This window comes from Carassius carassius, chromosome 13 (assembly GCF_963082965.1).
Source record: "Carassius carassius chromosome 13, fCarCar2.1, whole genome shotgun sequence".
Classification (NCBI taxonomy): Eukaryota; Metazoa; Chordata; class Actinopteri; order Cypriniformes; family Cyprinidae; genus Carassius; species Carassius carassius.
Window position 1 is genome coordinate 110,001 of NC_081767.1, and position 13,954 is coordinate 123,954.

Consider the following 13,954-nt stretch of genomic DNA (forward strand, 5'->3'; position numbering starts at 1 on the left):
ACACACACACACACACACACACACACGTCAGTCACACACACGTCAGTCACACACACACACACACACACACGTCAGTCACACACACACACACACGTCAGTCACACACACACACACACACACACACGTCAGTCACACACACAGAGACACACACGTCAGTCACACACACACACACAGAGAGACACACACACACACACACACACACACGTCAGTCACACACACACACACACACACACACACACACACACACACACACACACACAGAGACACACACACACACACACGTCAGTCACACACACACACGGCAGGAATGAGTAGGTGAGGTGTGTGTGAGGTGTGTCTTCTCACCTGGTCTGACCCACAAAAGACAGAACCAGCATGTCATCAGTGTTTCTGCCCGACTCGGAGCGGAGAGGCCACAGACCTGACACACACACACACACACACACACAATATCAGCACAAGTTTGTGTCAGAGCCCTGCTGATAAAGAAAGGATATATACTTTTGTCAAACACATATGTATGCTGTAAATCAGCTGCCACCAGCAGAACCGCTCATTAATTATCATTTATGTGAGAAACCAAGCTGAACAGCACAAAGTTACGTGACAAAATCATTAGGCTCCTAAAATTGCAAAACAGCTAAAAGGGCAAGAAATTAACTGGCGATCAATCTGTGGATTTGGTCTGACAGGAAGTTCAGCTCTCATCATTTTAAATTAGATTATTTTTATTGCACTGGATTAATATATATATATATATAAAAATAAAATATATGTATAAATGTATAAATAAAACATAAAACTTTATGATGATGCTAATAACTGCTATACTGTTCTATATTTTAAAATAAATTAGTGTTCCTTAATTTAACAATTTACACGGCTGAAACATCAGCAGTACACGTTCAGCAGGGAAAGAGAATGAGCATACAAACATAAGCCCCTTTCACACTGCGATTCCGGGAAACACACAGGTAATGTGTCCCGTGCGTTCACACACAACCGTTAACTTTCGCTGAAGCTAGCGAACGATCTCAGCTTCAGCGCGGAAAGTGAGGAACTAACTGATCTCTGCTTCATTACAGTTTTCCGGGTCCAACATGCAGTGTGAAAGGCGCTATAGAGTGCATTCACAGCAGATGAACAGAGATGAACATGAAGAGCACGGACCGCACCTTTGATGCCGGGCAGATCGATGCTGGCGTGTTCATGGATCCCAATGCCATTCCGAATGATCCGGAGAGAGCCTTCCTTAAACGCTCCGGAGCACGTCACCAGCTACAGGAACACACACACACACACACACACAGAAACTGATGATGCACACTGAATCAGTGCTCGTCTGACCTGCAGTGAAGCGCAGACGTCTCTCACCTGACCCTGTCCTTGTCTCTCCAGGTCCACCACACACATGTCCACTATCGGCCCCAGGTTAGTGAAGGTCTCCATTACAGCCACATACGAACCCTGGTCATTACTATCCACATTCAGCTGCACACACACACACACTGGCCTTAACAAACATGCCATTATCACAGAACAATAATCAATCTGTGAGATTACCAACCTTAACTAGTTGAGAATCTCCAAGTCTGGAGCCCACAAACACCACACCGTTGTCCAGATACGTCAGACACTCGGCGATAGAGGTCTAGTGACACACACACACACAGATTCTAGTCACGTCTGTACAGTGATATCTGATCAACAACAAAAAAATAAAACATCCAGCGATCTAGAGGCCAGACTGTAGCTAAAAACTATTGTTTGTTTTTTTTAAACAATGTTTTAATTTGTGCTGCTGGTTAATTTTCCCTATTAAATTATACCCATTCAACATTACAGTATAATTGAGAGTTTTATTTTTATTTTTTTTTTTTCATTTAATAAGCTCTGAAATAATAGGCTCTAAACACTTGTGCATAAACTATACAGATGAATCTTTATTCAAGCTATAAAAGTTAATCAGCAACTAGAACAGTCCAAGTATTTCTCTTTTTGTTTTGTTCTTTGATTTTCATCAATGACAGACTTCAGCAGGTTTCACTTTAAAATCAGCGCGGTCTCTTTAAAACCTGATGCACATGCAGCAGATCTGACATCCAATTTTCTCCTAACTCTTTACATTCATTTAAGACTTTATAACTCATTTAAGACTAGGTTAACGAGGTAACTTGCCAAAACTTGTAGTGTAGAGCAGTGCAGTGCAGTGTTGAGTAGAGAAGTGCAGTGTAGATTAGAGCAGTGTAGAGCAGTGCAGTGCAGTGTAGAATAGTGCAGTGTAGAGCAGTGCAGTGCCGTGTAGAATAGTGCAGTGTAGAGCAGTGCAGTGCAGAGTAGTGTAGTGCAGTTTAGAATAGATTAGTGCAGAGTAGAGTAGAGCGGTGTAGAGCAGTGCAGTGTAGAGCAGTGCAGTGTAGTGCAGTGTAGAGTAGTGTAAAGTAGAGTAGTGTAAAGTAGAGTAGTGCAGACTAGAGTAGTGCAGTGTAGAGTAGTGTAAAGTAGAGTAGTGCAGACTAGAGTAGTGCAGTGTAGTGTAGTGCAGTGTAGAGTAGTGTAAAGTAGAGTAGTGCAGTGTAGAGTAGTGCAGTGTAGAGTAGTGCAGTGTAGAGTAGTGCAGTGTAGAGTAGTGCAAAGTAGAGTAGTGCAGTTTAAAGTAGTGCAGTGTAGAGTAGAGTAGTGCAGTGTAGAGTAGAGAAGTGCAGTATAGTGCAGAGTAGTGCAGTGTACAGTAGAGCAGTGTAAAGTAGAGTAGTGAAGGTAGAGTAGTGCAGTGTAGAGTAGTGCCGTGTAGAGTAGAGCAGTGTAAAGTAGAGTAGTGCCGTGTAGAGTAGAGCAGTGGAGAGTAGAGTAGTGCAGTGTAGTGTAGAGTAGAGCAGTGTAGTGTAAAGTAGAGTAGTGCCGTGCCGTGTAGAGTAGTGCAGTGTAGAGTAGTGCAAAGTAGAGTAGAGTAGTGCAGTGTAGTGTAAAGTGTAGAGTGCAGTGTAGAGTAGAGCAGTGTAGTGTACAGTAGTGCAGTTTAGAGTAGAGTAGAGTAGTGCAGTGTAGAGTAGTGTAGAGTAGAGAAGTGCAGTGTAGTGTACAGTAGAGCAGTGTAAAACAGAGTAGTGAAGAGTAGAGTAGTGCAGTGTAGAGCAGTGTAGAGTAGAGCAGTGTAGAGTAGAGCAGTGTAGAGTAGAGCAGTCTAGTGTAGAGCAGTGTAGAGTAGAGTAGTGCAGTGTAGAGTAGAGCAGAGTATAGTGCAAAGTAGAGTAGTGCAGTGTAGAGTAGTGTAAAGTAGAGTAGCACAGTGTAGAGTAGTGCAGTGTAGAGTAGAGCAGTGTAGAGCAGAGCAGTGTAGAGCAGAGCAGTGTAGAGTAGTGCAGTGTAGAGTAGTGCAGTGTAGAGTGGTGAAGTGTAAAGTAGTGCAGTGTAGAGTAGAGCAGTGTAGAGTAGAGTAGAGCAGTGTAGAGTAGAGTAGAGCAGTGTAGAGTAGAGTAGAGCAGTGTAGAGTAGAGTAGAGCAGTGTAGAGTAGAGCAGTGTAGAGTAGAGTAGAGCAGTGTAGAGTAGAGCAGTGTAGAGTAGAGCAGTGTAGAGTAGAGCAGTGTAGAGTAGAGCAGTGTAGAGCAGAGCAGTGTAGAGTAGAGCAGTGTAGAGTTGAGAAGTGCAGTGTAGAGTTGAGAAGTGTAGAGTAGTGTAAAGTATAGTGCCGTGTAGAGTAGAGCAGTGTAGAGTAGAATAGTGTAGAGTAGAATAGTGCAGTGTAGAGTAGAGCAGTGTAGTGTAGAGTAGAGCAGTGTAGAGTAGTGTAAAGTAGAGTAGTGCAGTGTAGAGTAGTGTAGAGTAGTGCCGTGAAGAGTAGTGTAGAGCATTGTAGTATAGTGCAGAGTAGAGCAGTGTAGTGTACAGTAGAGCAGTGTAAAGTAGAGTAGTGCAGTGTAGAATAGAGCAGTGTAGAGTTGAGTAGAGTAGAGCAGTGTAGAGTAGTGCAGTGTAGAGTAGAGTAGTGTAGTGTAGAGTAGTGTAAAGTAGAGTAGTGCCGTGTAGAATAGTGTAGAGTAGAGCGGTGTAGAGTAGTGTGAAGTAGAGTAGTGCAGTGTAGAGTAGAGCAGTGTAGAGTAGAGCAGTGTAGAGTAGAGTAGAGCAGTGTAGAGCAGAGCAGTGTAGAGTAGTGCAGTGTAGAGTAGAGTAGAGCAGTGTAGAGTAGTGTAAAGTAGAGTAGTGCCGTGTAGAGTAGTGCAGTGTAGAGTAGTGTAAAGTATAGTGCCGTGTAGAGTAGTGTAGTGTAGAGTAGAGCAGTGTAGAGTAGTGTAAAGTAGAGTAGTGCCGTGAAGAGTAGTGCAGTGTAGAGTAGTGTAGTGCAGTGTAGTATAGTATAGTGCAGTGTAGAGTAGAGCAGTGTAGAGTACAGCAGTGTAGAATAGAGCAGTGTAGAGTTGAGTAGAGCAGTGTAGAGTAGTGCAGTGTAGAGTAGAGTAGAGCAGTGTAGTGTAGTGTAAAGTAGAGTAGTGCCGTGTAGAATAGTGTAGAGTAGAGCGGTGTAGAGTAGTGTAAAGTAGAGTAGTGCCGTGTAGAGTAGTGCAGTGTAGAGTAGAGAAGTGTAGAGTAGAGTAGGGCTGGACGATTAATCGAAAAATAATCAAAACCGAAATTCATAACCTCTAACCGACGTAATTTTCCCATGTCGGTTATTTCGGTTTTTTAATCCTGTTAACACTTCCCCCTTAAAAGCATACTAGCGCGTGTGTTGCCACATGACTCTGCTCTCCAGTCAGTGGCATAAAAGCAAAGCGGTCTGAGCGGTGAGCTTTGCGTCTTCACTAAACTTTGTCAGTTGTATTTGTTTTATGGTTTGGACATTCAAGCGATTAGATGAACAGATGTGTATTCTTATATCGAGCTACCATGTTAGCGCAGCTGCATTGTGGCACGAACACTCATATAAACAGTAACGTTAGCTATGAAGATCGCGCGCACAGAGGAACACAGAAACTAGTTGTCAGCGCTGTCCTGTGATTTATCACTAAAGTAGCTTAGAATCTCAAAACTTATTATAGCATGTTTGTGTGCAGCGCACATGAAGCAGCACAAGCGCGTGCACAGAGAGCAGCGGTCGGCTTTCGTGCTGCGGGTTCCCGGTTTGTGTCCATTCTTGGACTGTTCTGTGTATTTTAACTGTAGAAAAGGTTGTTACGAGTCGAAACTACGATACAGAAAACTACATCAGTATATCATCATAAACGCAGCCGTTTTTGTCTTACGTGAACGTAAACAGATGAGAAAGAAAACACACATGTACAGTATTTTTGCTTAAAGAGACAACAGCCTAGTAAACGCGCTGCCTGTCATTAATGTTAATCAAAGAACAAAAGAAAATCATTCACTGATCTTTACTTGATTCATCTTTTTTTATTTATAAAAAGAAAACAATGCAGTGTTTTTAAAGTTTTAATTACAGTTTCTGTATACCTGAAATTTAGTTTAGTTGTATTTATTTATGATATTGCTAACTGATTTGTTTGTTCCTTTCTAATAACTGCTGATAGTCAATCATATTTACAGTACAAACCTTGTCAGTGAACTATGAGGGCAAAAAAAACAAAACCAAAAACCAAATAATCGTTCAATAATCGTAATCGAGGCAAAATGTTCAATTAATCGAGGTTTTGATTTTAGGCCATAATCGTCCAGCCCTAGAGTAGAGTAGAGCAGTGTAGAGTAGTGTAAAGTAGAGTAGTGCAGTGTCGAGCAGTGCAGAGTAGAGCAGTGCAGTGTAGAGCGGTGCAGTGTAGAGTAGAGCAGTGTAGAGTAGTGCAGTGCAGAGAAGAGCAGTGTAGAGTAGCGCAGTGTAGAGTAGTGCGGTGTAGAGCAGTGCAGTGTCGAGCAGTGTAGAGTAGTGCAGTGTAGAGTAGTGCAGTGTCGAGCAGTGCAGAGTAGAGCAGTGCAGTGTAGAGTGGTGCAGTGTAGAGAAGTGCAGTGCAGAGAAGAGCAGTGTAGAGTAGCGCAGTGTAGAGCAGTGCAGTGTCGAGCAGTGTAGAGTAGTGCAGTGTAGAGTAGTGCAGTGCAGTGCAGAGTAGTGCGGTGTAGAGCAGTGCAGTGTCGAGCAGTGCAGTGTCGAGCAGTGTAGAGTAGTGCAGTGTAGAGCAGTGCAGTGTCGAGCAGTGCAGTGCAGAGTAGTGCGGTGTAGAGCAGTGCAGTGTCGAGCAGTGCAGTGTCGAGCAGTGCAGTGTCGAGCAGTGCAGAGTAGTGCAGTGTACTAGGGTTGGGTTGTTTTGATGCACCTCTCCCAGCAGCTCCACGTGCAGGTCTTTGAGCACCACAGCTCCGTCCATCAGCTCCTCTTTCTCCAACAGCAGCATGAAGAGTCGGCCCTCCATGTCTCCCAGCAGGTACCGCGAGCCGTTCGGATCCACGCGGTTATGACACACGATGGTGCTTTGCTGTGATGTTTGAAACACGCTTTAATCAAGGAGAACATGAGAATACAAACCACAGCAGGACATCAGCAGATGCGTTCACCTTGATAGTTGGAGGAGCGATGGCTAAGTATTTGTCTCCGTTGTGATAAGTGATGGACTCCTGTCCAATGATTATAGCTCCTCCAAACGGCTCTGGGACTGAATATATAAGTCAAGTCACCTTTATTTATATAGCGCTTTAAACAAAATACATTGCGTCAAAGAAACTGAACAACATTCATTAGCAAAACAGTGTGTCAATAATGCAAAACATTATTAAGAACAATAAGACAATAAGAACAATAACAATAACATAAGAACAAACAACATTTCACAACAATGACTCAAAGCATCATTTCTTCAATGCTCAGTCAACTTCATGAACATGAATCACTAAAAAATAAGTTTGGATGCACAAAGCATGTAAGAATTTATTTAAACAATTAAATGAGTGTAATACACACAATCGATCATCACAGAGTTAAGAGTGGGAGCTATAAAATAGTATTTGAATCAGTTTGGACTGTCGAAATCCTTATAACAAAATAAACAATCATTTATAATTGTTAATGCTTGACTGGTTGATTAACGAATGAGAAACCACTCTTTACTTTATGATTAGACCAGTTATGTTTGTTTGTCAATTGTAGCTTCAAGAGATGCTGCATATGGAGAACATTTACAGGGTTCAGAAGAAGAACATGATTTATAAAACTAGCTCAATCTTATTTAGTGTAATGCCTGTTTCCTGTATGCATGGAAGTTATTAAACAGTAGTTTTAATGATGTGTGTTTCTGCTCAAGCAGCCAGAGTTCAACAGATCTGTCAATAAGCGTCTCCTCACCTGGGATGACCATCGATGCTTCAGCTTCCACGTTCTCCTGCTTCCAGGGTCCTTTGTTGAACTCCTTCTCTCTGAGAGAAACCTCGTATGTCTTGACGTGCCGACCCTGAGGATCCTGGACACACACACACACACACACACACACAGAGCTACATGAGCAGACTGGACACTCGCTATCAAACACATGGCTCAGGAAGATCCATACCTGATATATGAAGCAGACGGTGGGCGCCTGGCAGCCGTACAGGAACTGGACGTCTATGACCTGCAGCTCCTCCAGACGAATGTTGAAGGCTTTGAGCTCACGGTTATCACGGTCCAGAGGAATGACCTTAAACAGCCCATCATACAGCCGCAAGCCGATCATACGACACTCCGGATCCACGATCCCGATGATCCCGGTCTCAGACGGACGGCCGATCCGATCCTGACACAGACGCAGCGGTCAGACGAGGCCGAGGCCGTATGATGCAGTGTGTTTGGACAGGTGTGTGGGTTACCTGCACGTTTCCGTGAGCGCGGGTGATGATGTCGATGCTGTCTCCGTTCTGCTTGTACTCCAGGATACAGGCGTTGTATTTAGCGGTCAGAATGAACAGAAGATCTTTGCTCTCACCCTTCACATAAAGCAAACAGACAGATTTAATAAAATAATATTGCAGATGCAGAAGTCTGTTTGTCAAAGTGTTGACATGCTGCAGAAATCTGCACGGTTAATTCAAGTGCTCTCACAGAAACAGCGCCGATCGGTGCGTGCCTCTCAGAGGCTTATGCCAAATTAGACTCTAATGGGGTTTCTGCACTGATACTAAAGATGCCAGATATTTTTCATCTATGATTATATCATAATTGTTACTTTAACACTGACAATATCTAATAAGTCACTCACTTTGCAAAAAGCAAACCAAAACACACATTAAAAGTGCACTTTTACTGAGTGATGGAACACTGCCACCTACTGGAGGAGGTTTTGGCTTCATATTTATGTGTGTGTTCACTGTGTGTGTGTGTGTGTGTGTGTGTGTGTGTGTGTGTGTGTGTGAACTTTGGATGGGTTAAGTGCAGAGCATGTATTCTTAGTATGGGTCACCATGCTTGGCTGTATGTCACGTCACTTTCATTTACATCCAAACACTGCTTTAGATGCAGATTCTGCAGCGCAAAGTAAGAGAAAAAAAAAATCTTATAATGGTGAAATATGCTTGGAAATGATTTTAAAGATCCATCATTTTAAATAAATTTAAAAAAGTTATTTAAAAATCAATAAAAAAAAATGCAAATCAGATAAATGCCAATGAGATGTTCACATAAGCAGTAGTTAATGTAGTATATTTGCAGACAGCTTGTTGTAGATTTAGACGGAGTGGAGAGCTGCTGCTTCTGATTCTCAGTTCTCCACCGACGCAGATCATCTGGGGCCAGTTGCATAAACACAGCCACTATTTTAAGACTGGGTCTTTAAAGGAGCAGTTCCCTTCCAGAATAAAAATCCCCGGATCATTTACTCACACTCATGTCATCCGAGATGTTCATGTTTTTTTGTCTTCAGGTGAAAAGAAATTAATGTTTTTTAGGAAAACATTCCATGATTTTTCTCCATATAATGGACTTCAATGAGGACCACCGTCTGAAGGTTAAATCACAGTTTCAGTGCAGCTTCAAAGAGCTCTATAGGATCCCAGATGAGGAATAAGAGTCTTATCTAGAGAAACTAGATTCTCTAAAAAATAAACACAAACAAGGTCATGTGCGGTCAGCTCTTCTTCTGTGGGCTCAGGTTCAGAGAAAAACTCCATCTCATTTCTCCAAGTTCATAGTTTTACCTTTTTTTGTAAAAGGCATTTTTGCACCTTCTCTGTGTAAACACTGGTTCGGTGCTTCCACCTCCGTCACGTGTGACTTTTAAAGTGTGATTACATCACGTGTGAAGTCCAGCTAGTGCACGATCAGCATCTGTGGTTAAAAACTATATAAAAGTTAATTTTTTTAATTAACTGCCTGATGGTTTCTCTAGATAAGACTCTTATTCCTCGGATAGAATACTGTAGAGCTCTTGGAAGCTGCACTGAAACTATTATATGGAGAAAAATCCTGGAATGTTTTTCTCAAAAACCTTTTCTTAGCAACTAAAGACAGAAAGACATGAACATCTCGGATGACATGAGGGAGAGTAAATGATCAGGAGATTTTAATTCTAGAAGTGAACTAGGGCTGGGAATCTATGGGTATCTCATGATTCGATTACGTTTCAGAGGCCCATGATTCGATTACGATTACGATTAATGATGCATCACAATGTCGTCATACAACCTGTACATCTATTAGGGATGGGAATCTTCAGGCACTTCATGATCCGATCTGATTCTGGGAGTCACGATCCAATTCCAAAACTATTCTTGATCTACATTTTTGACCCAATTATTCTTCTGCTGTGCAAATAAAGATTGTCCTTCAAATTAAAATAAAATTAAACCAATCGCCCTTTTTGTAACTCAATTTTAAAAGTTTTGACCAGTCTTGAAGAAAATAGACATTTTAAAACTAGTCTAAGCAGTTAATGCATCAGTCCATCACTACAGACGTGTCTCACACACCTTGGGTCTGAAGAGCTCCATGACCGCGATCTTGCCGTACATGCCGACCTCTTTGATCGGCCGCAGACCCTCAGCAGTGACCACATAGATCTCCAGACGCGTGTTCTTGGCGATCAGCAGGTTCAGATCCTCCGCAGAAGTGAAGTGACCTGCAGACAGACAACAGCACTGACATGAACACGGTAAACCGTTTTAACTCTAGTCTCACTCAAACTCAGTGGTTTCAGTCCCAGCACTCACCTGCTTCAGCTCGATAAGAGACACACAGATCGAGCAGAGGACTGGGACTGAACCCCTGCTCACTAGCGCTGATCCAGTGCAGACGGACTAAACTATCCTCACTCGCGCTGATCCAGTGCAGACGGACTAAACTATCCTCACTAGCGCTGATCCAGTGCAGACGGACTAAACTATCCTCACTCGCGCTGATCCAGTGCAGACGGACTAAACTATCCTCACTAGCGCCGTTCCAGTGCAGACGGACTAATCTATCCTCACTAGCGCTGATCCAGTGCAGACGGACTAAACTATCTTCACTAGCGCCGATCCAGTGCAGACGGACTAAACTATCCTCACTAGCGCTGATCCAGTGAAGGCGGACTAAACTATCCTCACTAGCGCTGATCCAGTGAAGGCGGACTAAACTATCCTCACTAGCGCTGATCCAGTGAAGGCGGACTAAACTATCCTCACTAGCGCTGATCCAGTGAAGGCGGACTAAACTATCCTCACTAGCGCTGATCCAGTGCAGACGGACTAAACTATCCTCACTAGCGCTGATCCAGTGCAGACGGACTAATCTATCCTCACTAGCGCTGATCCAGAGCAGACGGACTAATCTATCCTCACTAGCGCTGATCCAGTGCAGACGGACTAAACTATCCTCACTAGCGCTGATCCAGTGCAGACGGACTAAACTATCCTCACTAGCGCTGATCCAGTGCAGACGGACTAAACTATCCTCACTAGCGCCGATCCAGTGCAGACGGACTAAACTATCCTCACTAGCGCTGATCCAGTGCAGACGGACTAAACTATCCTCACTAGCGCTGATCCAGTGAAGGCGGACTAAACTATCCTTACTAGTGCTGATCCAGAGCAGACGGACTAATCTATCCTCACTAGCGCCGTTCCAGTGCAGACGGACTAATCTATCCTCACTAGCGCTAATCCAGTGCAGACAGACTAATCTATCCTCACTAGCGCCGATCCAGTGCAGACGGACTAATCTATCCTCACTAGCGCCGATCCAGTGCAGACGGACTAAACTATCCTCACTAGCGCTGATCCAGTGCAGACGGACTAAACTATCCTCACTAGCGCCGCTCCAGTGCAGACGGACTAATCTATCCTCACTAGCGCTGATCCAGTGCAGACGGACTAAACTATCTTCACTCGCGCTGATCCAGTGCAGACGGACTAAACTATCCTCACTAGCGCTGATCCAGTGCAGACGGACTAAACTATCTTCACTAGCGCTGATCCAGTGCAGACGGACTAAACTATCCTCACTAGCGCCGATCCAGTGCAGACGGACTAAACTATCCTCACTAGCGCTGATCCAGTGCAGACGGACTAATCTATCCTCACTAGTACTGATCCAGTGCAGACGGACTAAACTATCCTCACTAGCGCTGATCCAGTGCAGACGGACTAATCTATCCTCACTAGCACTGATCCAGTGCAGACGGACTAAACTATCCTCACTAGCGCTGATCCAGTGCAGACGGACTAAACTATCCTCACTAGCGCTGATCCAGTGCAGACGGACTAAACTATCTTCACTAGCGCTGATCCAGTGCAGACGGACTAAACTATCCTCACTAGCGCCGATCCAGTGCAGACGGACTAAACTATCCTCACTAGCGCTGATCCAGTGCAGACGGACTAATCTATCCTCACTAGTACTGATCCAGTGCAGACGGACTAAACTATCCTCACTAGCGCTGATCCAGTGCAGACGGACTAATCTATCCTCACTAGTACTGATCCAGTGCAGACGGACTAATCTATCCTCACTAGTACTGATCCAGTGCAGACGGAAACGTTTATATCATAAAGCAGCCGCGCATGTGACTCCTGCAGTGTTTGATACTGAATGCTGTGTCTGTGTGTTTGCAGCAGTGTGTCAATCATCGTTATCTTCTTCAAAGGCAGTGGATCTGATGAACTAAAGTTTGTGTTAGATTCTCTGAAGCGTCGCAGACACAACAACGGACCCGTTTCAGTAAAACCCCGCAGAAGCAGTGTCATAAACTCGCGCTGACAGACCTAAACACACAAAACTAACATGTTTATTATGTGCTGAGTGTTTGAAGCATTCATTCGCCGAGGCCTGGAGCGCGGGAGATAAACACACACTTACCCGTGATACAGGCGTTCACCGCCGTCGGCTTCTGCGCCGTCACCACGTAGTTGTAGGACATGGCGTTCACTTATTTCACACGAACAGCCAGAAATGAAGAGAAATGGTGTTTAGAGCGAGATATGTAGCATGAATCCGCTGAAGAGCGCTCGGATCAGCAGCAACACAGCGTCTGTTCGTGTGTGTGTGTGTGTGTGTGTGCGACAGCGCCGCCCGCGGCCCGGAGGAAACACTGCGCTTCTGCGACACAGCCGCTCGGACAAACTGTGCAGTATTAATATTATACTGTATACTGCTGTGTACTCAGAGTAGGTTAGGCCTACTGGAGAAATATAATCCGTTACTGATCCCATGATAAAACACATGAAAAAAATGTAGTCAGTAACATAATCTGTTTCATTACACATTTTATGTAGTTTACCCCCAGTTTCACACACAAGGCTTAAGCCTAGTCCTAGAAAAAAATGTATGTCTGTGCTATTTTAAATGAAAGAAACTTGCACTGTCTGATCTTAAAAATATCAGTGCCTTTGTTTTGGTCTCAGGATGCACACCAGTAATGTTTTTTCTACCGAAAACGGAAGCATTGTAGGTTCGAACCTCAGAGGCGTGACGATGGAATAGAAGAATCATTCATCTATATCATGGATTATATTATGAGAAGATTCAAAAGAATTGTTTGTGTGTGTGCATGACGGCATGATATAAAGAAGATCCGATGTGATAAAGTGCGCGAGGCTCTCAGCTGTCAATCACTCGGCAGGTTGTTCCGCGCATGCGCAGTAAGCGTTTCAGGCTCCGATCTGCGGCTGTTGTAAAGTTACCCTTGGTTCTTATAAACACATGAAAAAAAAATCGATATTTCTGATCGGATCGGAGCGCTCCTAACAGCTGTGTGCAGGTATGTGTGTGTGCTGCTCTCAGCAGCGTTGCTCGGCGCGTGTTGATTCTTAACGAGCCATTCGTGTTTTAGCTGCTTCTGTTGAGTTTGACCTCAAATCCTCAGTTTGACGTTCAGCAGAGTCCCGTTCCGTCTAAATACGCCGTTCAGCACCGTATTTCAGGACACACGTGGCTGTCAGGACGATTCAAGAGGAAAACAAACGCGTTTGATCGTGTTTTAGTCACGGATTCTCCTCACAGGCCTCAAGCTAACGGCTACATGTCAATAATAACAGAATATGAGCTAAAGCTGTTAAACAGTGACATGTACGAACACAACCCTGTCAATGCTTATTAATATTAATCAGACAGTAAGTTAATAGTTAGTCATTTATTTTCGTTCGTGTAATTGTGTTCATTAATTTGTCATTTCTCTCGCGTTTGTTTCACACATGAATCGATCCAAACAACAATAACAATGAACAATAATCGGCATAACTCTATAAAGTTTATTCTTGTGATAGTGTGACATTCAGATCTCTGATCAGTATATGTGTAATTAAAGCATCATTTACAGTTGCTAATGATGTGTAATTACAGCTGTCAGAGATAATGGCAACATTTTGGAGCGTTTGTGCAGCTGCTGTCGAGATTGAGAGTTTTATAGAAGCGAGTGGATTTAATATTACCTCACCCCAGGCGTCCAGATGATCACGGGCCGGTTCCTGCTCCTTTTTCACACTAGAGGACTAAACTAAATCAAGCAACACTGATTGTAGTTAAACACGTGTATCATTTTATTTGTGTTTTTCTGATTGTTTGGCCAGAGA

The 13,954-nt window shown here is 43.7% G+C and overlaps 1 protein-coding gene across 1 annotated transcript in view; it reads right to left on the bottom strand.

Annotated features, from left to right (window-relative positions):
- The window catches only part of ddb1 (damage-specific DNA binding protein 1), a 24,983-nt gene extending 12,525 nt beyond the window's left edge, over positions 1–12,458 (bottom strand). Inside the window, exons 1-11 of the mRNA XM_059564482.1 lie at positions 12,243–12,458; positions 9,878–10,026; positions 7,784–7,900; positions 7,489–7,710; positions 7,284–7,398; positions 6,500–6,597; positions 6,262–6,420; positions 1,568–1,651; positions 1,375–1,491; positions 1,176–1,278; positions 346–421 (exon numbers count right to left, since the gene is read on the bottom strand). Of these exons, the coding sequence (XP_059420465.1) occupies positions 346–421; positions 1,176–1,278; positions 1,375–1,491; positions 1,568–1,651; positions 6,262–6,420; positions 6,500–6,597; positions 7,284–7,398; positions 7,489–7,710; positions 7,784–7,900; positions 9,878–10,026; positions 12,243–12,303 (1,301 nt within the window). The 5' untranslated portion in view covers positions 12,304–12,458. The remainder of the gene's footprint in view (positions 1–345; positions 422–1,175; positions 1,279–1,374; positions 1,492–1,567; positions 1,652–6,261; positions 6,421–6,499; positions 6,598–7,283; positions 7,399–7,488; positions 7,711–7,783; positions 7,901–9,877; positions 10,027–12,242) is intronic.
- Between the last annotated feature and the right edge of the window lie 1,496 nt (positions 12,459–13,954).